Below are 25,876 nucleotides of genomic sequence, written 5' to 3' on the forward strand. Positions count from 1 at the left end.
CCTTTGTTTACCTTCTAGCAGATAAAAATAACTTCTGCACCATTGCCTAACCTTTTGTAAGACAAGATTTCTGCAAGAGTTTTTCAACACCAGCAATTCAATGGCTGACACACATTTATGCAAGTAAAGCTTATTTTGGGCTTACTCTCTAGAAGCTGTGTTTTCATTGATAAATACATTTGCCATGGGTCCTGCAGGTTTTTTCCTGCAAGGGAACAGAAATTTCTAACTTAAAAACAGGAAGAGAGAGGTTACACTCAAGATGTGTTTTGGTTGATTTCAGTAAGGGTTTTTTTTTCCCTGGTGTGATAAAAGCAGATGTCAAGAGAGCCCTCATGGATGAGACACCTGAAAGCCTGGGGGAGAGTAGGCAGTGGGTAGATCAACTGCTTCTTGTAGCTCCTGCACTGCTCCTCATCTCTGGTCTACCAACCTTGCCAATGGAAGTGGGGAAACAGATGGGTCAGGAAGTGGCTTTGTTTAAGAAGTCATTATCTGTGTGCATGGAACAGTGTTGGCAACACTGCCAGTTATCTGCCATCCACACCACTTTGGTGTTGTGGGTTCAGCTGCAATGTGAAACTCTGGGTACACACATGGGTGTATTAGAACCACATCATGGGCACGTTCCTCTAACACCTCTCAGGTACTGGTGACATTCTTACTTGACTTAAAAAAGGGGACACCATGAACAGCCCTTACCAGTAGGTGCTGGAGTTTTCTTAGTGGGAATGTCAGACTAAAGGAGATTATTTTGTAAGCTGTCTCATCTCCTGTTACACATTCTAAAGTTCCTTCCTTCCTCAAGGACTGTGCAGTATCAAATGTCTCTGTTGAAAAACATTCTGCTTGTGAGTGCCAGAAATGAGGAAAACTCAAATTTTCTTGTGATGAACCCTTGCACATTCCCCTTGCAGGATTAAAAGACCAACATTTTAAACTTCTGGAATACCCTGAAGAGTATTGTGTTTTGTGAACACTCTTGGTGTTCCCACCTGAAGACATTATAGGAAAGAGATCACAACCTTGTTTCAGTTTCTTCTGAATAAATCCCTAATAAAATCCCTAAAATTCTTCAGTAAGTAGAGTTTAGATGTGGATGGCCTCACCTTGACACATTTTAATTACAGAAATTTATCATCTCCCTGTATGTTCTCTTGCACAAGAGTTTATCATGGAGCACAATCCTTTGGGAAGAGATCCGTGTATTGTGTGAGAACATTGCTATGACTATTTCCAGGCACCTGGTGAAAAACATCTCAGTCAGGAATGATGGGGACTAAATGCACAGTTACTTCTTCGTGTAGGATTGGCATAACAGGATAGGAGGAAAGGCAAGCTTGAACCATGTTGTGCATCTTCACAGGCTTGAAAGAAACAAGGTAAATCTCTGACCACCACAAGTTTAAGAGAACGGACATTAAAGACATTACATTAATAACCCTTAGAATTGCAGGCATGTGGGAGTTTGATATTCAATTTAATAGGAGTGCATGCAAATTTCTTTCCTTGACTCTGCTGTGGGCAGTAAAGTCATGATATTATCAAACAGAAAAGCATAGAAATGTGTACAAGAACGCCTACAAGTGGTTGCAAAGAGAAAAAATTATTTATGGATCTTTTTGGGCTTAAAAATGGTGCTGAAAGGGATTAGGTTTTCTCTCGTGCTTGACTTTTACACCAAAATGAGATATTCCCTACCTACCATTAAGCTACTGAAAACTGATTAATTTACTTTTAGGAAGCAAGACACTAAAACCAGGCACATGACCAGCAATGCAATATTAAATCAGAATGTTTACTATTCAGTGGTGTTTGTTTATGCAAATAGTTACTTGGCTAGTGTGGCTCTTTGAAGAAAGAAACTCCTTGTTAAAGTACCTGTGCTGCATTCAAGCACATACCATTTTAAACCTGAAAAACATTCTGCAGGGGAAAAAAAAAAAAACCAACCAAAAAAACCCCCAAAAAACCCCAGGATGATTAAATTTAATGCTGGTATTTTTTAAGTAAAACTGAAGCAATTCAAAAATTCATACCAAAAGAAAACAGATCTATCATTAGACTTTCTGGCTTACCTATCCTAAGAAAGGAACTGCAACCAAGTCTAGATTCAGGGTTAAAAATGTCCTTTGCAGATGCCCGGAGACATATGGGGAGCTTTGTCAGAAGCAGCAAAGCCTTCAGAGCTGGTGGATGAGGTGAGTGGTCTCACAGCTCACCAGCTGCAAGGAGCAATCCTCTGCTGAACTCATTATTCAGGTTCCTGGTTGTGTAATTTACTGCTTGCTCATTTTGCTGGTGTGGTCAGGAGTCACTCAGAGCCAAAGAGCCTGACAAACATCTGCCTTTTCCAGGTCTATTGGAACAGATTGTCACCCCAAAGCCCCAACATCTGCTCTGTGCAGAGGAACAGTTGTGGTACTTGCTTTGTGCCAGAGCCTCTTAAAGGCACATTTCCCTGCAAAGCAGCAGAGCCTCAGTGTGACAGCAGAAGGGTCAGGCTTTGGAGACAGAAGGCTGACTTCCAGGGATTTAACAGGGATTTACCTCTCAGCCTTTCCTGTGCTTCCTAAAAAATGAAGTACACAAGTAAAAAGTTGAATTTACTTGGGGTTTTTTTTTGCCGATTTGTTTTGATTTGGTTTTGGTCTTCTGTGTTTTTCAATAGAGCAGCCCAGAAAGAGATCATGCAATCTGCTGGAAAATGTGTCTTTCATCACAGGGTCATAAAACAGCTTAGGTTGGAAGGGGACTTTGGAGGGGATCTGGTCCACTGCCTTTCTCTGAGCAGGGAAAACCTGCAACTTGCAGCTATCTGAGAAGGGAAATGAAGTTCTCTAGGGAAGGAAAAGCTTTAAATAGGAGAGCTGCACCTGCAACCCTTTTGGGATTTTTTCCCCCTGTATTTTGCCTGATTATCAGAGCCCAGAGTGATTGCGCTACTAAAGTGTATCTGTTCCAACAAAACCCTCTGCTAAGGTAATTACAAAGGTCTTCTGTTGCAACTCACTTTGCTAATCCTGAAACAAATTCAAAGTGATTATCTTGGCCTACTACAGGCAAGGCAGAAAAGTAAGTCCAAATGTAATTGAGGCTTCATTACAAATTTGAGAACTAATGGCAGTCAAGCAGATATGGGATATGTTATACATTTTACTTTTATTAAATGATAATTCTATTTTACATTGTGTGCTAAAACTTTGGGGGCAGGGGAGGAAGGTGATGTATCCAAATAGCAGTGTAGATTGTAAGGCTACTAAAAATGATTCGGATATTGCCCTGTGGGGGGAAAATAAAAAAGGTTTTACCCTTCTTTAATTCAAAACGTCCACGTGAAATACACTACAGCCTAAATATATTGGATTATTGGATTGTAACAGGAGGATGTCAGCACATAACTGCCTCCTTTAATTTCGTTTTGCATTAAAAACAGGAGCGGGCTGAGGCGCTCGGTCACTGCGAGAGGTTGAACCGCTCGCCCGGGAGCCAAAGCTGGGCAGTGGCGACACGGAGGCTGTGACTGGCCCGGAGCCAGCCCTGGGAGCTCCCGGGTCCGGGTCCCGCTGCCGGCTCCGGCTCCCGGTTCCCGCGGGGAGCGGCTGCCGTTGGGCGGCCCGTTATTCCCGCCCGCCATTCCCGCCCGCCCATTCTCCTCGCGGCGGGCGGGGCCCGGGGCCGGGCGGGCGCCGGGGGCGGGCTGGGGACGGACGGGACGGGACGGGACGGGACAGTGCCTCTTCCCCGCACCGCCGGGACAGCCACGCCGAGGCTCCCGGCTGCAGCCGCCCCGCCATGGCTCTCAGCTCGGAGCGGCTCTTCGACTCGCTGGGACATTTCGGCAGGTACTGGGGGTGCCCAGCACACGCGGCTGTCACACCGCACATCCCCGGGCGGGGACTGATGCTGCCCGCGCTGGCCGGGTGTCACAGCTTTCCCAGGGGCACACAGCACCGTGTGTCCGTGTGCTCCCGGCACCGCGCAGCCTGCGGGGCGCTCACCCAGACACAGCGACACACGCGCGGGGACTGTCACACGCACGCAGAAAATGACACACGGCACCGCGCTGTGTGAACTCCCGCGGAGCTGACGGAGCTGCTGCTCGTATCTGCAGCACTCCACACACCCCATGCACTTTTCCACCCAGAGGCAGCGCTCCACGCGTGTGCCCACTCACGGCGTGCAGCGCATCCCTGTGTGGAACGCTCGCCCAGCAGCGATCCCACATGGCCTCACCGAGCTGCCGGCACCACGTGCGTGCAGCCACCCAGTCAGGGCCGTGCACTCTTAGACACTTAAAACTCACACGTTTCTTGCACGTGTGAACGTGTGAGCACACTCCCACACTCACACTCTCACACACACATACTCACACACACAGACACACAGACACAGGGTGTGGAACAGCCTGCACACTTCAGGGGTGATAAAAGAGCACGAGCAGTATGCAGGGGAGCACTGTGTGACACTCAGGCTGTTTCTGCTTAGGGGCACAGGGGTTTGGAGAGCAAGAGCTGATGTGTTTTTTATTGAGGCTGGGTTTGTTGTCTGTCTTACAGTCAATAGGAGTATGTGCATCTATCCTTATCAGCAAGGGTTTACCTGTATGGTAAATGATGTGTGCCTGTGGTGAGTTTCCTTTGATGTGCCTTGTGGCTGCGGGGTGTGTCTGTGTGTACAGAGGCCTGGGTTTGTTGGATGGGTACACAGACATGGCATGTGTGTCTGCTTATGCTTCTGTAGCTCTGGATGCAAGGCTGGTATCTGAGACTGCTTGTAGCGGGTAATGGAGAAGGAATGTTAGGCAAGGAAATTAAGTTTTGGAGGATATGAATATTAAGACTAATGAGTGCACATTCTCACAGTGAGCTCTCTCCTGCACGTCCGTGATGTGCTGATCATCGCGGGGTTTGCAGGCACACGCTGCTCGGAGCAGATGGCTGGAATAGACCCATGTGTCACAATTTGGCTACGAGTTCAAGCTGCTGAGTTGCAGTGCTGTGCTTCCTAACTCGGTGACCAGTGAGCCAGCCTAACCCACAGTGCTGGTCTTCTCTCAGGGGCAGGCAGGAGCAGCATTTTGGACAAAGCCTGGGAGCTCCTTGTAGTGGTTGAAGTGCCTGAACTGCAGCAGGAGGGGCTCTTAATATCATGTGCAAGCAGTAGTGGTGGGTGTCAATAGTGTCTTCAGATGCTTAGGATGGAAAGACATTTTCTTGCTTAAGTGGTACCTGTGCTTTAATTAGATATTTGACTAGGTTGTGACTTACAGGCATGTGTATCTGAACAAATCTCATTTATTATCAATTCTGGGTCAGCAACAAAAATGCTTTGTTCTGTGTGAACTAGGAGAGAAATCAGTTGATTTTGATGCTGCTGTTGTTTTTCTATTTTATGCCCTTTGTGGAAAGCAGGGACTTGACCCTGAATACTGAAATAACACAAAAGTAGTTATTTTTAATTACTGGAGTAGTTTTCCTTCTTGAGAACATTTATCAATACTTTGAATAAAGCTTTCAAGACTACTCCTTGCAATTAAAAGGAGACCAATTCTACAGCAATAACCTGACATCTAGGGACCAGATTATTTGAGATGCAGTTCAATAAGAGCTGCTTTAAGTTTAGGAGCTTTGAGAGGAGTTGCAGGCTACCAAAATTTGCATAGTCCTGTTAGATTTATGGCTGATTGAGATTTCAAAGGCCACACTAGTGGTATAGTATAACAGTAGGTATAATAGCAGCTTATAGTGGGTGGAGCTATTTAAAAATATTGTAAAAACTTTTTTTAATCCCTTGATAGTGCTAGATAAATGATCCTATTTCATATGAAAAAGTTGTTCATAACTGTAACCATCGAGTTAGTTCTGTTCACTTTGCAGCATCCTGGCACTGGCAGATAATCAGTGCTTCATTTCTTCAGTTCAAGCAATTACCATAAGGCCCATATAACCTATGCACTATGTATAGATTCTATAGATTTGACACAGTCAGATTCTGAGCAATCCAAGCATGACTGTTAGTATTTTGAGACTGCTTTGATTTTCTTAAAATCTGACAGATGCAGTAGAGAATGAGCAGCTGTTCATGCATATATAAATACAGAGATAATATGCATGCATTTTATATGCATGTAATATATAATATATAGCTATATAAAAGCTATTAATATACATATATATATAAGTTATTAATATAAAGATTATATATATATATCTTTCCCATTGATTAAGATTGTGAATTTTACAGAATTGACATTCACATGGATGCTGACAATATTTTGCTTTCTGTTTGGGCTCTGTTTCACAAGCCTCAGTGATGCCATTGTTCTTAATAGGGTCTTGAGACATGCACAAACAACCAAAAAATGTAATGCAGTCTGTGCCATTAAAGGAAGACTTTATGCCTCTGTTTGAATTTGAGCATGGGCAGCATCTGTGGCCTATAAATTCAAGAAGGGTGTTTTAAACATTGTTCTTGAATCTGTGGAGCATGAGATCACTGGTCACTATTGCAGAGATTGGGTGACAGACAAATAGTGCTTGCCTGACTCAGATGGCCTCATCACTAAAGGGTTGCCAAGCCTTTAAGCTCCCAGTGTACCTGCAGTGAACTGCACCACTGCACCCTTCTCCCGTGCAGCAGATCCTGCCAGACTGCACCTATGGGCCCTCCCTCCCAAACCTGTGCCTCAGCCCCTCTCTGCCCACCCACTCCAAGTCCAAAAACCCTCTCAGGGGCCCATCAGGTAAGGTCAGGTGCAGTCAAACACTGGCTGTCACTGGCAGGCCCCGTGCTGGGAAAGGGGAGACACAACCAGTGGGCAGAAGGTTGGTAGCATGGTGGGGAGGTGAGCCTTGGGAGATGGCTCACACTGCCTGCATGGCTGATTCCCAGGTAAGCTAAAGGACTTCTAGCAACTTCAGTGACTTTAATCTAGCAGCAGGACACAAAACATACATGTGTGGTTGCTGGTGAGAAACAGGCTGTGTATTCATTCTGTTGCTCTCATGTGCACCATGGCACAGTGGAGACATGATCTAATCAGGAATGACTGTCTGGAGGGAGCTCTGGGGAGGTGCCCCTTATGGTAAGTGTGGATGAGTGCAAGGATTTGATTTCCCAGCTGGAATGTCTGGTAGCTCTGAGATATACCTTACACAGTGTAAGAGTTTTCCTTGTGATTAACAGTTTTCAAATCTTGGCTTATACTTTAGCTAAAAGCAGGTGGTGAAATTGTCAGGGAGAGAGAGGAAGATTGGATGTCACTGACACTGTTTCCACATTTTGTAATGAAGTATGTTCAGAGTCTTTTAAAAAAGTGCCTTTTCTTCTGAAATATTCTATCTTTTACAAAGTTGAGTACGTTACCTAGATTTTCAAATGTTGGTTTTATAAAGAATACATTTTACTAGCAGCTAGACTATCTAATAAATTAAAAATTACTGCTATTTATGTCTGCTGAGATATTTATGTGTTTTTCCAGGTTTTGACATCTTTGCACTGTTGTCTTCTATGAACTTTTTGCCTGGTCAGTGGAGTTGCTACTGTTTGGACTTTAGAAGCAAGCAGACCAAAGATGAGCAATGGCTATTGTGGGGAGGAGGGAAGCAGGACAGGCTGCCTGTTTGGGTAGAACAGTCACCTGGTCCAGCCAAACATGGGATTTAGTAGACATTGATACATTCATCAACAGTTTTGACATCTCTTTAATTACCCTGGAACTTTTCTAGTGTTTATAAACACATGAGAGAGTCTGCTTAGCTAAAAAACTTGCTTGACTTTTGTAGAAATTCTTTCTAGTGGACTTCTGCTGACTGCTGCTCAGTGCCATGGCAGCAATATTTAAGTGGCCAGTGCTAACAACTGTTTCTCCTCTCCCTACTTTGCAGAGCTTTGGTTCACTTCTAAAGCTCTACACCAGCCTGTCTTCTTTTCACATCCTGGAACTTTTCCAGGCTCCTCTTTTCATGCCGTTGCCCTTATCCTTTCTCTTGTTTCGCAGCTCACAGCTCTTGTGATCATATTACATCTGCAAATTGTGCTGTGTACGTTTTACTTCCAGAAATTCTTGGTTTGTATCGATTAACAAGGAGTCCCAAGTATCCCAAAGAGCATGCTCACTGCTTCTTTTCACAAAAAGAAAAAAGAGCACTTTCAAGCAATGATTTTTCACACTCCTATATTTTACAGATACTTGAAAGGTTCTTTCCCAGCAAAAATGTATTTTTCAAGTAGAGAAGTGTGCTTGTTAGATGTGGAAAGAAATTGATTTTCCTTTTTCAAGTTAGTATGGAGAAGCAGGCCATTGTATTCATATTCAGCATTTGAACAGTCAAGTTTTAATTTAAAAAGTGGAAGCATTGCAAGATTTTTCTCAAATACTGATACATTTAGTACTTAGTACATTCTACACAAAATTAATATTAAAAAAAATATAAAGTGAATTTCTGCTTAACCTTTGACTAGTTTGCTGAAGATGAACAAAGTGCCATGGTTTGGAGATTGTTTTAAAAAAAAAATTCCTTTTTCCCCAATATGCTACCTTATACAGTGGAAAAGTTTATTGCAACACATCTGTCATTGTTTTCAAAATGTACCAGTGGACAGCTGTCAGACAGAAGAATCTCATATCTAAGTCCTCCTTTGGCTCCCAGTCAGGGGTGGTGTTTGACAGAAATGTTTGATAAGCATTCTTACAACTATGCTATATTCTAACATCTGAGTCAGCCTGTGCTCATTTCGGATGTACATAGGATGAAATAGGGGGCACTTGAGCATTTCTTTTTTCCCCCTTTTTTTGTGTGTGTGTGTGGGGGGGGATATTTTGCAAATAGTGCTTAACCTTGTTGGTTGAAAGGCATGGTAATAGCTTTGGAGCACCGAGACAGGCCATGTGTTTTCAGAGAGCAAACTCTAGCAGCCCAAACAAAGGCCTGATTATCTATGCCTGACTAGGCAAAAGTGGAAATATTCTCAACACTCAGAAGCAAAGCTGGATACTGGCAAGTGCTCCAGGATAATGGTGGCAATGTACCAGCAGCATGGTCTGCAGGAGGCTCTAACAGCATTTGCTGGGATCCAGGTCATACTGGGGGCAGTCTAAAGCAAGATCTGCATGGACAAATGTGTTCTGCCACAGAACATGCTGGCATCCTCACCCTGGAGGTGCTCGCCTGCTTCTGGCTTGAAAAAGTAGATTATAGTAAGAGAAGCAGATTAAAAAGTAGATTGCCATAATAGAAAGATGACTAAATAAAAAGTGGGATGAAATTGCACCTGTACTATCCATTTCTTCTCTAAGGCTAGAACCTGCAGTGCGAGCAACACTGAAATCTGAAGCTGGTAAATCAATGATGATTTGTAAACCAGACAGCTGAGATTCACCTCTGAAATGTTGCCAACACCCCAGGGTGGCTTCTAACCCAAGTTGTAACATAGACACAGTTATGGCAGCATTAGGCAGTTATCACACATGTCAAGGAGCTGATGATCAACTCTTTCATCCTGAAATACTATGGTGTGAATGAATATGAAATATGTAGGGCACTGGACAGTGTGTTCCCTGTAATACAATGCCTAGGACAGGGATTCCATTCCTATAAAAGCTGTGTCAGTAATTTTCTTATAATGGTAAAGATTTTCAGCAATACTAGATATCTCTAAGGTGGAAGGAATTTTTTATTAAAGGCCTTACACATGAAAAGTTTGAATTTATTGCAGGAAGTAAAGTCACACAAGCAGAAAACACCTTTAAATTTAGGGAATTTTTGGAAGGCCCCAGGAGCCTTTAGCATGTTCTGTGACAATTTCTGTGCCACCATTTTGCTATACATCACAAGGATGGTACTGAGATACATACACTGATGATGTTTTATTTAAGATGACTTGAGGCACAAAACTCTTAGCAGCTGAACAAGAACATGACATCCTCAACTTTTCAGAAATATGGGAAAAATAGCAAGCAAGAGAAGATACCAGCTGAGGTAGCTATATCTTGTTTACAATTGCAAGACTGGGAAAAGTGTGATGAAAATTGGTAGAAGACAGAGATTTACAAGTCTTAATAATGATAGATTGGCTATTAATGTACCATATTAAGGTACACAATGTATAGTAATATAGTACCATATTAAGGTACTATATCCATTAGCAGATTAGCTGATGCAGAGCAGAGGCTCTTTGAAAATCACATGTGGTGAAAATATGATTTGAGGAATCTAGAAGCACCATCTGTTGGATCATATACTGAACCCTTTCCTCAAGAAAATGTTTTCATCAAGAGGTGAAGTTAGGTTTCCTCTTCCTATTATCTGGAGGCATTACCCTTAGGTAGCTGCACCAGAGATGCAGCTGCAGCAGTGGTGCTGAGGCAAGAATACAGGACAAGCCCTGAAGGATAGATGGAAAAGGACAATAAGGCAGCAAGAAGCAGAAAAGAAGTGCTGAAGAGGTACTTCAAAGAACTGGGAATAACTTGCTGCTCTATAAAGAGCAGTCAGCACCACACTTTGGATGGAGTTCAGTGCCATTTAAATGTGTTATATCTATGCCAGCCTGAACTTTTCCAGCTGTATTGTGACTTCATTCTCCTCTCTAAGTTGTGAAAGAGATATGGAAGCATCTAAGTTCCTACCTGATACATCTGTAAAAGTCTTTTCTAGCTGTGTGAGGAATCAGCTGTCCAAGTCAAAGCAACGGAGAGCTCACCTCAGTGTCTTTACAGCCTGTAGTGTAAACTTCAGACACCTGTTAAATCACCTTGTCCAGAGGGAGAATTGGACTGTTAAGGGCATGACCCATCTGTTTTGTTTTCACTTTGTGGTTAGAACAATCCTGGTTTGTGTGTGGTTCCTCACCAAATGGAAAAGGGATCTAGGGAAATAGTATAGATGCATATGGATTGCATACTGTTTACATTATATTGCATCTAAGTGAACTGTAATCATGTAAAATTATACTGATGATATCCCATTTCATTTAAATAATTTATATTTAGGTATCATGTTCCAGAACAAATTGTTGTTTGATCTTTTTTCCTGTGTCTTTAGAACTGGTGTATGTCAGCAGAGCTGGGAATACCATAAAGTTGCTACAGGTCCACCTTTCTGAACCTGTTAGTTCCAGGTTCAGAGAAACTGGAACCTCATCCCATTTACACCAGTATTTTAGGCTCCTCAAAGGACTGCCATCCTTTGTAGATCAGTGTAGCCAACCTTGGTTCTGTCTCACCCATTGAGAATAGAGGGGGCAGTTAGTACAAAAGTAGATTTATGTAGAAGAATCCTGGTAGGTCTGAGCAGAATTCGGCTTCTTTATTTTTGTGGAGAATGGGACCTATAAAATGCTTGTAAATATTAATGTGCAGTTAGAAAACAGGATTATTCCCCATCATTCCCTAGGATGAGATACCAGAAGGGAAAGATTGAAGGAAAGAACCTGACAGTACTGTGGAAGTAAAGAATGGGTTGTGCATTTGCAGTGAAGAGGAACAGTTTGGAGGGAAGATGAGGCATGAACCTGCAAAAGAAGCTGAAAGTCCTCTCGCTACCCATAGACATCTTTTCTGTGGGTTTAGAAATAACTTGCCTTGCCTTGGAGAAGATGTGCTGTCAGTACTACTCACCTGAGCCCCTCCCAAGAGCTCCTGAATGACTGGTGGGTCATCTGCATGGACTCCTGAAGAGAGAGGAAGAAAGGACATGCTTTTACTCCTTTTCCATGTCCTAACTCGCTTTTAACAAAGCTGTAGAAGACTTTGTTAAAGACTCAAGCTGCTCTGTTAGAGAGAGGGAGAAGAGCTGTCGGTGTGGAGGCTGTTTTATTTCTCATGTAGTACATAGCCACTAAACATGGGTGTACTTCATTCCAGAAACTAAAGCATGTTTAACAGAAGAAAACCATTTGACCATACCAGACTCTGCATTAAACTGAATTTCTTTCTTCAAGGTATAGAGATACAGAATTGAAAAGGTAGGATTCCCTATAGGTAAGATTGCAGTATTCTCTTCAACAGAAAAGAATCTGTGGCTGACACTGAGTTGCCTTTTCTGAAGTGATATCTTGATTTACATGTTGACTTTGTCCCAAATTTTAGAAGACAGAGTTATCTGACACTTAATTCCCTTAATGTAAGGTCTTGTTAAGTCCTGTTATTTTTTAAGTGAAATATTCAAAAAAGGCTAATGTGACAAAGGTATCTACTTCAGCTTTTCTGTTTTGCTTTTGATGAAAAGTCACTATGGTTAATGTCAGAATTAACAAAGAACATTGTAAAAGTTGCAAATGGAGCCAGGGAGAGTAAAATGACACATTACCTAGTATAAACTGCTTTATATAGCCCAGAGAAAAAGACTAAATTACCTTGACCATGTTAAAGGCTGCAAAAGTAATGCTATGGATAAAATCACTGCTTATATTAAGGAAGATTTACAGAATAGAGCAACCCAAAATTCCATGACATTTCTCTCAAGTATTTGTAGAAATAATTTAAATATACTTTGATTCATGGAGCTGATATTCCATATTATTTCTAACTGAAAACTCAGAAGATACTCGTAGGTACAGGAACAGCTACAAACATTCCCTTGGAAAGTGATGTCCAGTGTTCTTAAACTAATTACACAGACTCCTCACTTGTTTACATTTTTCCATGAGAACTTTCAAAAACCTGTAAGAATGAGTAACTTTGCAATCATTTTCCAGGCAGGAAGGAATTAAATTTCAAATATAGAAATTTTAAACTTTGGGTAGCACGCTTAACAATGTGTGGCAGGATGTGCAGAAAATTAATGTAGAATTTTTACTGAAAATGAACTGTCTGTATCCAAATCTTCTTAGGTGTGAACTATAAATAGGAAACAGCAACAAAAAAAGAGTTCTTAAAAGGCATAATATAACTATGAGAACTGTAAGCCTTGATTACTTTGTGAATTAATCTTTAAAAAATAGATTGCTTATTGCTTCAGAATAGGCAGTTTTCGCCACTCTGAAGTAGATATTCAATTAATGTGTTTGCACTGTGAGCTGCAACAAATGCAAGGTTTTGCAGAAGAAATATGTAAATAGAATAACAGAGGAGTAAGAATGTAATTAATATGACAACCAGTTTGTTTTATTTCAGTATTATAGACAGAAAAAAAGGCAAAATAAGTATAACCAAATTTGAGCAAAGTTGGTCCATTGTGTCAGCAATATAACCAGCAGAAAACATCCCATTTCCTAAATGGGAAAGGAAGAATGAAATATCACTGTCTATACATGAAGTACTGCCTATGTCTACAGTTAGATGGAACCTCAATAAAAACACTGAAATTCTATTAGAGACTTGACAGATTATGATGTGAAATGATTTGCTTATGTAAGCTGGTGGAAACGGTACAGTGTGGAAGGGAATGAAATACCTAATTTGGATTTGTCCACGAAACAGAGGCTGACCAAAAGAAAACAGTGTTACCAGAGAAACTGGAATTGAGTTTTCCCTGTGACAGTAATGCTAGTAATACATCATGCAGAGTACATGCTCATTTTCTAAATGGTAGATGTTTATAGAAATGCCATTCCTGGAATAGAAACTTCCAAGTATAGAGCCTGAAGTGTTACTACTGTTCAAGTGTAACCACTCTGCTGTGTGTAACACTAGTCCAAATTATTCCAAACCAAAGCTAAATCACTTACAAACTGCATGGGCATGCTCTTTCTTAATTAAATTACCTGGTATGTGTCCTTAACCCATGTATAGCAGAAGGGGCAAGTGGCTGGCTAGAATAAAAAATGCTGACTCCAGTGTTGGAACTGCTGTTGCTCCCAGTGATGTGCTCCCCCTTAATCAGAGGTTGCTTTCCCAGGGAAGTCGAGTGGAATGTTGGTATGTACCTTGGTTGCTTGAGTGCAAATCCAGAGCCTCTGTGTCTTTCCCAGTTTCACTGCCATTTGAATGGGAAGGTTGGGCATTGGGCTGGAGTGGCTGAGCCACGGTCACACCATCTTCCTGCCTGGCTGTCCCCTGAGGGCAGCCACCCTTGGCAGGGGGCAGCAAGAGACACCGGGGCACCTTTAGCAGCAGCTCCCTTATGGCTGTGCATGGCTGTCCATTGGTGAAAGCTGTGCTACTCAACTGTTGAAACCCAGCAATATTTATTGTGTGGTCACAGGTGATGACAGGAACCTTGTGTGCCTGATTTAAATAGTCAAAAAGGAAGAACTGTAGAACCGTTCTATTAAGTTTCAAAAAACACATCTGTTTTTAAGTATGGCCCTTAATTCTGTAGCACTTTCTTTATTTTCATGCTGATCTGACTTCCTTCATCTGAGCTGTCATACCAAATGCTGAGTAGTGAGCAGCCAATGTATTTTTCTTCTCGACTCTGGTGAACAAATGCTGAGCTTGTCTTAATCAAAGGCAAATGTGCGTAAGTTTAATGGGATAGAAGAGAATTCTTGAGATAATCAGTTTTAAATGTAAGAATGATTTGATGTCTGATGTTTGGTGACTGCACACTGATGCACACATTGTTGTCAGTGATTATAATATTTAATTCCTGAGATCTTCCTGATCTCCACAGTTTCCTTTATTCCTGTTTCATCTGTGCTGTTGATAGGTTTAAACTGGACATCAAACACAGCATCTTCTGCCTCTGAAAACAAATTTTGGCAATAACCATGTGGGCTGAGACTCTCAGCATAGTTCAAACTGACCTTAGGAGGGAAAGAAGTTTATTCTTGACACTATAAGTCAAATAAGGCTGTGCATGTTGTATATTTAAGGCTGCCTCCAAATCTGTATCTCTGCACCATAGCAGAAATACTCTTGAGTCACATTCAGTTCCTTTCCTCCCAAAAGATAAATGTAGAAGTGCATCATCACTTTTTGTTTTAAAGTGGAAAGAATGCTGAGTGGCTTTTCTCACATGAAAAAAAAACAAACCAAAAACCAATCAACCCAGGATGGAATACAGAGGTTAAAGTGGTTACTGAACACAAATTCTTTCAGAAATAGTAAATAGCTAGAAATTTCTTTCCACTGAATCCATCCTGTTGAGTGTACACTGCACAACAAAAATACTGTGTTTTCTGACTCAAGCAACTTACAAGTGAGGTTGTTGACAAGACAAGCAGTAAAAATAGTGCTTGTAAAGCCTGTGGAATAGTACAAATATTTTGCTAATCTCAGAACAGATTTGTGAGTCTGTTCTACACCAAAATTATTTAAAATGTTTATATTAGATTTTGATGAGTATCTGGTAATTTCCCCTCTTTTTGATGGACAGACAAGGAAATCAGAATCATATTTTATTTAACATAAAATTAGTGTCTAAAAGCAAGTCTTGTCCCTGCTATACACTGCAATAACTGACAATGCTAAAAGTACTCTGAGGCTGGAGATTTAGTCTCTAACATATATGTGGCAGTGTGCACTTCAAGTAATTTTTGTGTGAGAGATGGACAACTTTCCAAATAGACTGGTATGGATAATTTGCATGGATGTAATATAAATTAGACTGAACAATTAGTCTAGCTTATTGGTTTTGTGTTTCATTTTAAAAAATTTAATAAATATTTTGACTTTTTTATTTAAGTCAGATCAGTTTGCCAGACAAAGTTCACAGATGGTCCACAAAAGAAATACCACCACAGCTGAGGCTAGAGTGCACTGTGTCTCAAGGGGGGAATAAACAGTGGCACAAGAGAAGGGAGAAAATATCTTGCAGTGAGAGTGCCACAGAGATGTTGGGCTGTGAGACTGCAGCCAGAGCAATAGTGGTCTGAGATCTAGTTTATTGTCTTTATGGAACAGTATTTTTCATATTCAGGTACTGACATGATATTACCAGTTGCTTTTCTTACTGATCTTTGAGCTTGTGCAGAGAAAATAGAAAATGCAAAAATATTTTTTTACTATAAGCTGCAAAGTGAGAAAAAAAAAGACTGTGGAGAAATATCACAAATATTTTAAGAGGGACTGGAATGTTTTCATGTTGTGTCTTGCTTTTGTGAAGACAATTTTAGGCTCATTTGACTTCTGGCATTCATTAAGCATCTCTATATTGGAGCAGTAACCTATAAAGTCTTCTTGATTTCTATATTTGACACTCCTGGCAAGAGTGACAAAATGTACTTGCCAAATAATTATCTCCCATGGCAAGTCACTGAAGAGATGGAAAAACACTGAGAGAAATTATCATACCTTTTAGGACAGTCATCATGTTTACAGAACTTTTTTTAAAATGGCAAAAAGTGGAGTTTTAAAAGGAAAACATATCTGTTAAATAGGTTAGACTGTTTGCAACAATAGATGTTCTATGATCTGTCGTGTGTATGTGAAGATGACTGGTATCTAAAATCCTATTGCCAAAATCTGCCTTTTTTGAGATCAGTCCTGGAAAATAAATGAATTTGCTTTCTTTTGGTGAATTTCAATAGTGTTGTTTGTGCCTGCAATGGTATTTTCTTACCATTTCGATGCATGAGCAACAGTATTTCTTTACTCAGGGAAGATTAACTTTAAACATTGAGTTTGATGTGGTTAATAAAGGCATTGTAGTATATATTAGTCTGCAGCAGAGAGCTTTAAGCTCAGTAATAAAGGACTTTCTTATCGGTTTGGTGTTCTTAAATGAAGAGTTGGGGGAAAGTTAATAATTTACAGTGGGGAGCAAGGACAGCCTAGACTTTACCCTGTGCCTCAGAGCCAGAGAAGTGCATGACCTGTGTGTGTTGTGTTGTGACCTCCTGGCCCCGCACAGCGTCCCGGGAGCTGCTCCGGGCTCCTGCAAAGGCGGGGGGCTGCTGGCCGTGGCATGAGCACGGGCCAGGGACCTGTCCCAGGGCTCTGACACTGGGGCAGGGCACCCACCTGGCCACAGCACAGGGTCTGGGATACAGCTCATGGACGCAGGGGTTCAAAGGGAGGCATCCCAGGTGGCAACAGAGGAGGCAGCAGCTCTGTGCCCCTCCTCGCTCAGCACTCTGCTACCCCAGTCTCTGTTCCTTGGTCTGCACTGAGGTTGGACCTGTGCCCTTGTTCCTTTTCAGTCTCCAGCTGTTCTGGAAGGCAAAATTCCATCAACCTGTAGTGCTCTCCCATCTCCTCCCATCCCTACATACTTATCTTCCTACATCCCTACATATTGACCTCCCTACACACTTTTCATTCTTTCCCTATGTTGTCCCTAATGTCTTTCCCTATGTTGTCCCAAAGAGCAACAAATCCTAATGGATTTGTTGCTCTTTGGGAACTATACAGGTTAAGGAATTTCCTGACATTTACACCACTGGTCTTTCTGGAAGAAAAGCTCTTCCTACCCACAGGAGGTTGGCAGAAGCTTGTAAGGTTGGGCTTTTCAATCTAGGACTGGTGGAAATGCTGTTAGAACACCAATGAGTTTCTTTCACAGCAAAACAGGACTTTCAGGGTAGTTTTCTGTGTTTTGTATGTACAAAAATATGCACACACAGAGTAGATACAGAGAGAGGCTTAGCCAGCCCAGTGTGGAATTTTACTGGAGAGAGCAGTAAATAGTTTTTGCCGGCAGGGAAGCAGTGTGTTAGTGTGGCGCAGAGTGCCTTCAGACCCTGGTGCTTCCAAATGCTTTCCTAGCTTTACATCAGGCATTATTCCTCCCTATCTCATCTCCCCCTGCCTGCTCCTTGGCTCTTTTATTGAGCAGGTAGAGGTTAAAAACTGCAGTGTAATCCTGCCTGCAAAATTCTGATCAACGTGGTCATTTTGCTGTAAAAACCCAATTTCCCATTCTTAAATGAAGTCATATTTAGCATAAATTATGTCTGCTAATGTATATCTGGTATTCTGACTTATTGTGTTTGCTTTACATTGATGTTGCAAATTAGGTAAGAAAAATAATGGCGCTACAGAGTGAATTTCTTTGTTGATACTAAGATTTTCATAACATTGGAAATGGAAGGATGTTTTTACAAGAATAAGCTATATCTAATTGTAAGTTAAACCCCTGAAAGATGGGTGAAACATTGTATGACAGGTATTTCTTTAAAATGAATCCTTTATTGCCATTTACAGAGGTGGAAAGAAAGAAAGGACACAAAGAAGAGGAAAGGGTACAGACTGTAGTTTGTATGGGTGTCGGCAGTAACAGGAGAAGGAGGAGGAGAACTGAGAATTCTGTACAATGAAATGATAAAAGAAAAGGAAGATTTATTCAAGATTTTACCAGGGTGTTTTATAAGCTAATAATAGTCTTATATTTGAAAAGGGGACATAGATATTAGATTTAATGAGAAACTTTCCCACAGAAAGATTTGACAGTCGAGCAGTCTATCAAAATGGTAATTGAAGTATGATCACAAGAAATGTTCAGGAAGAGATAAGATAAAACTCTCAAGTGAGTAGTGAGAGCAGAGATTAACTAGACCTGCTCATAGCCCTGGTGATACTGTTGGGCTTTGAATTTGTAAAAATTTGTGTAGCGCATTGTTTCATGCCATCTTCTCAGACTCTGTCCTTAAAAGTTGTTATCTCCCTTAAGCCTCTCTGACAAAAAAAGGTATAAATATATTTTTCCTACTCACTCTTACTGAGATGAAGATAAACGATGGTCCTGATATTTCTTGTATTTCAAGAACTGATTAGGAAACTCAAGAGGTGTGTGTGAGAGTTTGAAATTATTTCATTCTCCCTCTCAGAAATACCAAGTGGATTATTTGACACTGCAATTTTCTAATGCATAATGACAGATATTGCAAATACGGGGGACTCTGATTCCAAGTATGCCACTTTTTACTCGCTAGTAGATGTAAAAGTGACAGCTCCTAGGGGTTTAATTTACTATTCTCTCTTTCTAGCCTTCTGCATACTGCAACAGTAGCCCAGGTTGTTGAATTTGGTCATGCTCTGCTATTTTTAAAATGAGTTTGTGTCTTTTGATGGGAACAGTTTAAAATGAAACTGGAGAAGAGGAACTAAAAAACATCAAACATTGACCATATTTGTCTGCATCAATAGGGTCCCAAGGGTTACATTTCAAAATAACCTTTGCTATTTTTTTATGGTCCAAGATGGCTCAAACACCTTTCAGAGCTATTTCAGCCCAGCTTTGATCTATGGCTATCTGCTTAATCCCCAAGAAGCTGCTCTCTTGAGAGATTTGATAGACTTGAAGGGTTGCTGTGGTTATGTTCAGTTTCTCCTGACCATATCTTTTGGTTTTGTTTGGGAAGGAACAGCACAGCAGCTGTGTGAGGATTGCCTTGCAGTATCCTCCAGAGGGAAGTGGAGCCAGATTTTGAGCTGCCACCGTGGTTTCAGCAATTCAACTCACTCCTCAGAGTGCTGTGGAAAAGTCAATAGAGCTGTTAGTCAAGAGAAAGGGGGATAAAAAGCACTGCAGCAGAACAACAGCAATGTCAAATGCCATTGGAAGGACAGGATAGGCCACTGGGTTTGCATTTACCAAGGAGAGAAATAAGAATCAAGATAAAAGGCAGAGGAGAATGAGGAGGGTGAATGGAGGTGTGCTTTACAAGAGAACTATTTTATTGGAAAGGTTAATTGGGTATTAAGACAATGTAGCCAGTAAATTCTGCTTCAATACTTTGCTTATAGATAGTTTCAAAATTATTTAGAAATTTTGATGATAGATTTAAAAGTCCTAGGGCATGTACTGTTGAGATCTATATTACAGGAATTCATGGCTAGATTAGATAAATTTTGGAGAAGGAGTATGTAGAGTGCATTTTTTACAGGGATTGGAACTGCTCTGACTTTTCCCAAAAGACATTTCAAGGCATTTAGTTTTAGACATTATTTCCTATAACTTCAGCAGAGATAGCCTCTGATCATGTAAAAAAAAAAAATCTGCTTTTTGTTTCATGCTGCCAAGGCCTGCTTGCATCCTGCAGTAAGAATGTATGTATAGAAGCTCACTGAACGCTTCAAATTATTGCAATTCATTGGCCTTCAGGAAATAAGAAAGGGAGGAGAACAAAAGCTTTTTTGTTTTTTCTGAACAGATGTTGTATTAATTAGATGCATAATTTTAACATTTAATTGAGAAAACAACTCCTTATGCTTAAATTATCAGAAACTGTCTAGAATTTGCATACAGTGACACTAGAGTTCAATGCAAGTCTTTTGAAATTCTGAACACATGTGCAATTTTTTTACTAAGATTTACTTGCATCTCAAGCAAGCTTTAAAAGCTGTTAAAATACCCAAATTCAGGCTAGGCATAAAACATTCTTTTACTAGGTTTGCTTTATGATACAATCTTTAATGGATAACTGCACACTCTGTTTGAGCCAAAACCCAACCCAGTTCAGAGCTCTGTTTTGCTACAAGACATTTCACATTGTTCAGATTCTATCTTCTACATGTGTCTGCATGTATTCTCTCTTTGTCTTTTGGCTGCAATAAAGAGAGATGGAAAATAGATGGAATTCAGCTATAGAGATACAATTGGGTGGAATGAGGGGCGTAATGTATTTGGTTTGTTTTATTTGATGCACACATCTCTATCCCTAAGAACCTGAAGTTGCAACATTTTGTTTTTTCTAACCATTCAAGTAATCTAAGGCCTTATTTTAAGGGGATGTGCTGCAGAGAATTGGAGGGTGGAAGGCTGCTTCAAACTAAGTGCTTAAGGTCAGAACTGTTTCATTTTAAATTGTCTTCTCTTATGACTGAACACATGACTAAGAGCAGCACTCATTTCTTAACAATAGATTCAAAACTGGGGATCTATTTCTCATCTTTGGTCTCCTGGAGAGCTTAGCTAACATTGAAGCAGCACCACGCAACAAAACACTAGACACATTAATGGTATCTCCATTTACTGATCTACCCAAACAATTATGCTGAATATTTTTTCCATGTGTAGAGGGCTTTTCCTCAGTAAAATGTTTTCTTTCCCTTTACAGATTTCAAGCATGTGTTTATTTTGCATCTGTCTTTCAAGCTATGTCATGTGGTATCCATTACTTAGCATCTGTGTTCATGGCTGTTACTCCGAACTTTGTATGTGGGTTCCCTGGAAATGTGAGTAGTGTTCTTTTCCACAACTCCTCTGCATCAAGTATAGAGGACATCTGGACACTATGGACATCAACAGAAAACTACATTGTAGTCCAGCTGGAAAATGGAGAAATTTGGGAACTTGATCAGTGCAGCAGGTCCAAACGAGAAGTCAGTTTGGATCTGGCATACGAATACGAAGGCAACAAGTCTGTATTTCCTTGTTCTGATGGATTTCTCTATGATGATACAAAGTGGAAGAGCACAGTTGTTACACAGTGGGATCTGGTCTGTGACCGAGAATGGCTTGCAAAATTAATCCAGCCTACGTTCATGCTTGGAGTCTTGATTGGAGCAGTGATTTTTGGTGACATTGCTGACAGGTAAAGTGCCATCCTCTGAAAATTGTAGCTTCAGACTATAGTAACTTCATGTGTATCTACTGTTTTTGTTGTTTCTATTCATTGTATATTCATAACTACCTATGCAACATCCAGGAGGTTTGGATATTGCTTTATTCACAGATCTGTTGAACTTGGTTTCTTTTTCCTATAACAAGTCCTAATTTTAAAATGTATTCTCAAACAATTTACTTTTAAAACTTTTTCATACTTTCTCATCCATTGTTCTAGGCCTTGATCCCTGAAATTGCCCTGTGCAGCTAGTATTTGCCTTTAGATTTTTATTTATTTGTTTGTTTGTTTACTTATTTTGACAGGAGTAGCAATAGCTCATTGTTATAGAAATTGTAAAACCTGGGAGGAGATTTTCACCTCATTTTTCATGAGAAAGGTCCCTAGTGGAAATGCATATTTCTTTATTTTTTTGTACTATGACAAACAGCTGAAGGCCTACTAGAAGGTTAAATATCATGTATTTGAAAGTCACCTTTCCTAACCTCTGTCATGAGCACAGCTCAATGGAGCTGATGCAAAGGCTTTGAAGGTTTAATCCAGCCCCACTTCATAAAACAAACACCCATGTACTATTTTTCCTTGCTGTCCAGTTGTAGGTTTTCCCTGAAAAATTAGCTTAAACTTCAGTCTCCTGAAAGCTTGTGAACACAGGAAAAATGGGTGTGGGTGAGCTGTGCTGTAGCTTCAGTTGTTTACCAGCATGTACAAAGTTCTGTTTGAGCACCAGTCCTGGGGGACTCGACCCGAGCAGTCTCTTGCTCACAGTTCCAAGGCCTATTCCTGTCCAACAGTTCCTCCCTGGGTGTTATCTCAGACCATGCACTGAAATCCAGCATCAGAGCTGGACTCAGAAGCAACAGTGAGCCTCAGGGTGCACATCTGTGGTCTCCTGCCTCAGTTGGTTCTCTCTCTCAACGTGACCAGGCTTATTCCTGCCTCAGAGAGCAGCCATGCCTGTCTGTCCATATGAGAATCAAATATCCAAGTTATGTTGAACTTAGCTTTGTCTTGGGCACTTTCTGTACCTGTGCTTTGCTTTGAAGGCTGGTTTAGAGTTACATCTTTCTGTAAAGGAGCTTGTTGACTGACAGTTGTGCTCAGTGGAGAGTGACATTTCCTCCCACATCTGAGACTGTAAGCAGAACAAGGAGATCAGGAGTGTTGTTTTCTGATTTTCCTTCATTAGCACAACACTACAGTGTGACAGTCACAACATGGGAATGCAAAAGCAATGATGAACTTTTTAATTTGGCTTTTGGAACACATGGAATCAATCTGCCTCCCAATCCCAGGCTTTGTAAAATTGTATTTAATACAAAACCAGAATATAATGCCAACATCTGTTTTGAGTCCCTTTAAATAATTCATAACTTTATTAATTAATACTTGGACATGATTTATAAGGTTAGGATTGTATTGTTCTCATTTCCATTAATTCAACCCATGGACAACCAGTTAAGATAATACACACATTCTGAGTTGCAGATTTACAGCTGCAGAATTTACAGCTGCAAGTTATTGTTTTCTGACACATCCTGGCTCATGGGAAATAAGCTTGTGTATCCCTCCCATCACCAATTAACAGATTTCCCAACAGAAGAGCTCTGATAGCTAAGACTTATTGGGATCTTTCCTGGCAGGGATCAAAGACCAAATCATGACTTCAGGTCAAGGCTGGGGAAAGGGAGGAATTTTACTGGAGTAAGAAATACTCACATAGAAAACCAGTCCTAAACTCCTCCAACTCTCTGTCTAAAAGTAATATCCCCATTTGTGAAAAGCTGTTTGCAATGGAGGAGGTAATACGAGGCCAAGAACTTATTATTGGGGAAGAAAAATAACTCCATGCAGTTTGTGTTGCAGAGCATTTGTAGATAGAATGTAGTGAATTCCCAACGGAGTCTTGTATATGTTCTGCTGCAGCTAGCGTGTTGACATGATTTTTTTTGCCATTAGTTTACTTTCTTCCTGGATTTCTGTGTTTTTATATGCATGCATATGTGCTGTCACAAATCAGAAAATTATGGGGAATTGTGTGATTGTCATTTTTTAGAGAATTCAATTTTAAAACACTGGACAAAGGTATGTTACAGAAACCTTCCATTACTATCAAAATTGGTTGTTACTTTGACAAAAGATGGCGTGTGTTATCACAGCCAATTTTTGTAAGAAATTATTAACATGATGCTACTTAATATAAAATAGCTGAAAAACTGATTTATGTCCTCATAAATAAGAGTAAAATTACCAATCAGTTATGTAGAAGTTAAAACTGGAGGTGAACATATGTAATGCTCACTGCACATTGCTTCCAGCCAAGGAATTGTGGAAAGGAAGTTCTGTTCATCCTTTTTCTTGGAAGCAGGAATCACTGACAAATAAACTAAATCCGAATTTCTGTGGTGAGTTATTAACTATTAACTTTCATCTAAGCTCTCTGGAGCTGCAGGTGTATTTTAATAGAATGTTTGTGGCTATTGATGATTTTATTACTGCTGTGATTTGCAGACTGGGAAGACAGCGTGTTATATGGTTCACAAGCGCTGGTCAGTTTGTATTTGGCATCGCAGTGGCCTTCACGTTTGACTACTACAGTTTTGTGATTGTGCGCTTTCTCCTCGCTATGGTAAGAAAGGATGTTCACCCTTGGCCCTTTTCCATGTCATTTCTTACCCCTTCTCAGGAAAACCTCCCTTTTGTTATTATTTCCTCTCCTACTTCATTATTCTAAAGGCCCGTCTGTTGCACTTATTTCAGCAGAGCAGGGAGAGTCTGAATGTTCTTGGACCACAGCAGTTTTCCTCTTTGAATTAATAGAAAGCGTCTGTATGAAGCAGTGTTTGGTACTTCCTCCATCCCAACCTCTGCTGGACTGGTAATTAAATACCAAGTGTGAGCAGCAAACTCTGGATTCTGCATTGCAGCTGCTGTTGCATTTCTCCTTATTGTTAGAAATGGAATATATTTTTTCTTAAACTAGCAAATCTATAATAAGTATTATTTTTATCTCTACCGTTTTGAGTGATGGAGGAGAGATGCACATTTTCTCTTCCATGCATCTCTTTGGTCTTTTCAGCTGTATCTGGAATACTAAATACAAAGGCAGATATGTTTAACACCTAGATGTTTTATACTGTACTAAAGGGTATTTCAGTATATGTGTTTATGCAGACCCACACACGCAATTTTACGTGTGTGTGGTATACATCCAATATCTGACACTTATTCAATATTTATACATAATAACCAATTTTAAATAACTATTTTACAGCTCAAAGTGTACTCTTGAGCTTTTCACTGCATAAGGCATAAAGAAATTAGAATGCCATCACAAAAAAAAAATCATCTAACTTATTGGACATGATATTTGAAAATATTCCCATAATTTATTTTGTTCTGCTGACAGTGCATTAGTCAAGACAGGACCTTGTACCTGAAGCTCCCTTTGCCTGGACTTCCTAGCAGGAAAAACTGCATCATGTCAGCCTTGAACAGTGAGATCTACAGGAGTCCCTCTGCTTGACTCCCTTGGCTGTTGATGCCAGGTCCTGTGGTAGTTTAGAAAAGCAAAAGGCTCTGACCAGGCTGATGCTGTAGGTTTTATCTAGCCACTGATTTGCAAGGTGCAATCCTAAACCCTAGCCCTGTGCCACTGCGGTCAGTGCAGCTTTCCTATCAGTGGCTTCAGAATTGGAGACTATTAACTGGAATATTGTTAAGGGGAAAATCGATTAATCAAAACAATATACTGAAATATTTCCTAGTCTATATTGTCTAGCTGTGTTTTGCAATGTTTTAAGACACCAGGAATTTGATTTTGAGATATTTGAGAAATTTATATATAATATATATATATATATATATATATATATATATATATATTTTTTTTTTAAATATATTCAATAATATATATATATTCAATGAAGAAATACTGTTATGCAGAACATGCCAGTAATTGCATTCACTTGATGCCATATGAGAACCTGTAATTGTGTATATATATGAGATTCTCTTCCAATATTGGAAAAAACTTTGATTTAATGAGATATTTTACAAGGCTGTAGAAGGTAATTGTTTGTAAATGTGCAGTTTTCTGACATGCAGGGTATTAATGGTCTGCTTAAAAGCCGAGATCAAGATTTTAAGAAGTTACAATTACTTCAGGGGACCTCTCTTTCCCAAGCGTCCAGTTTGTGATGTCATTAAGGGACCTGATTTTTGGAGGAGAAGGACTTAATGACATCAGCAAATTAAGTTTCTTCACAGGTGTCTCTTGCTGGCTGTCCCCCACTACAGAGAAGCATCCTAATTCACTTCACATTTTTAAATAGTGTCCACGCAGTCTCTGAAGGTTTGAGTGAATTTTTCTGCAGCTGACTCATTTTCGTGGTTGCCTTTTTTTCTGTCAGTGTGAGACAGGCCAGCGCGGTGACAATTTAGTATTCACAGATGTAGAACATTGTTAGCTGTTTGCTTT

General features: G+C 40.4%; 1 protein-coding gene across 1 annotated transcript in view; it reads left to right on the forward strand.

Annotated features, from left to right (window-relative positions):
- The first annotated feature begins 3,708 nt into the window (after positions 1-3,708).
- The window catches only part of SLC22A16 (solute carrier family 22 member 16), a 35,598-nt gene continuing 13,430 nt past the window's right edge, over positions 3,709-25,876 (forward strand). Inside the window, exons 1-3 of the mRNA XM_009093014.4 lie at positions 3,709-3,845; positions 20,890-21,366; positions 23,908-24,025. Coding sequence (XP_009091262.3) covers positions 3,796-3,845; positions 20,890-21,366; positions 23,908-24,025 — 645 coding nt within the window. The 5' untranslated portion in view covers positions 3,709-3,795. The remainder of the gene's footprint in view (positions 3,846-20,889; positions 21,367-23,907; positions 24,026-25,876) is intronic.

This window comes from Serinus canaria, chromosome 3 (assembly GCF_022539315.1).
Source record: "Serinus canaria isolate serCan28SL12 chromosome 3, serCan2020, whole genome shotgun sequence".
NCBI lineage: Eukaryota > Metazoa > Chordata > Aves > Passeriformes > Fringillidae > Serinus > Serinus canaria.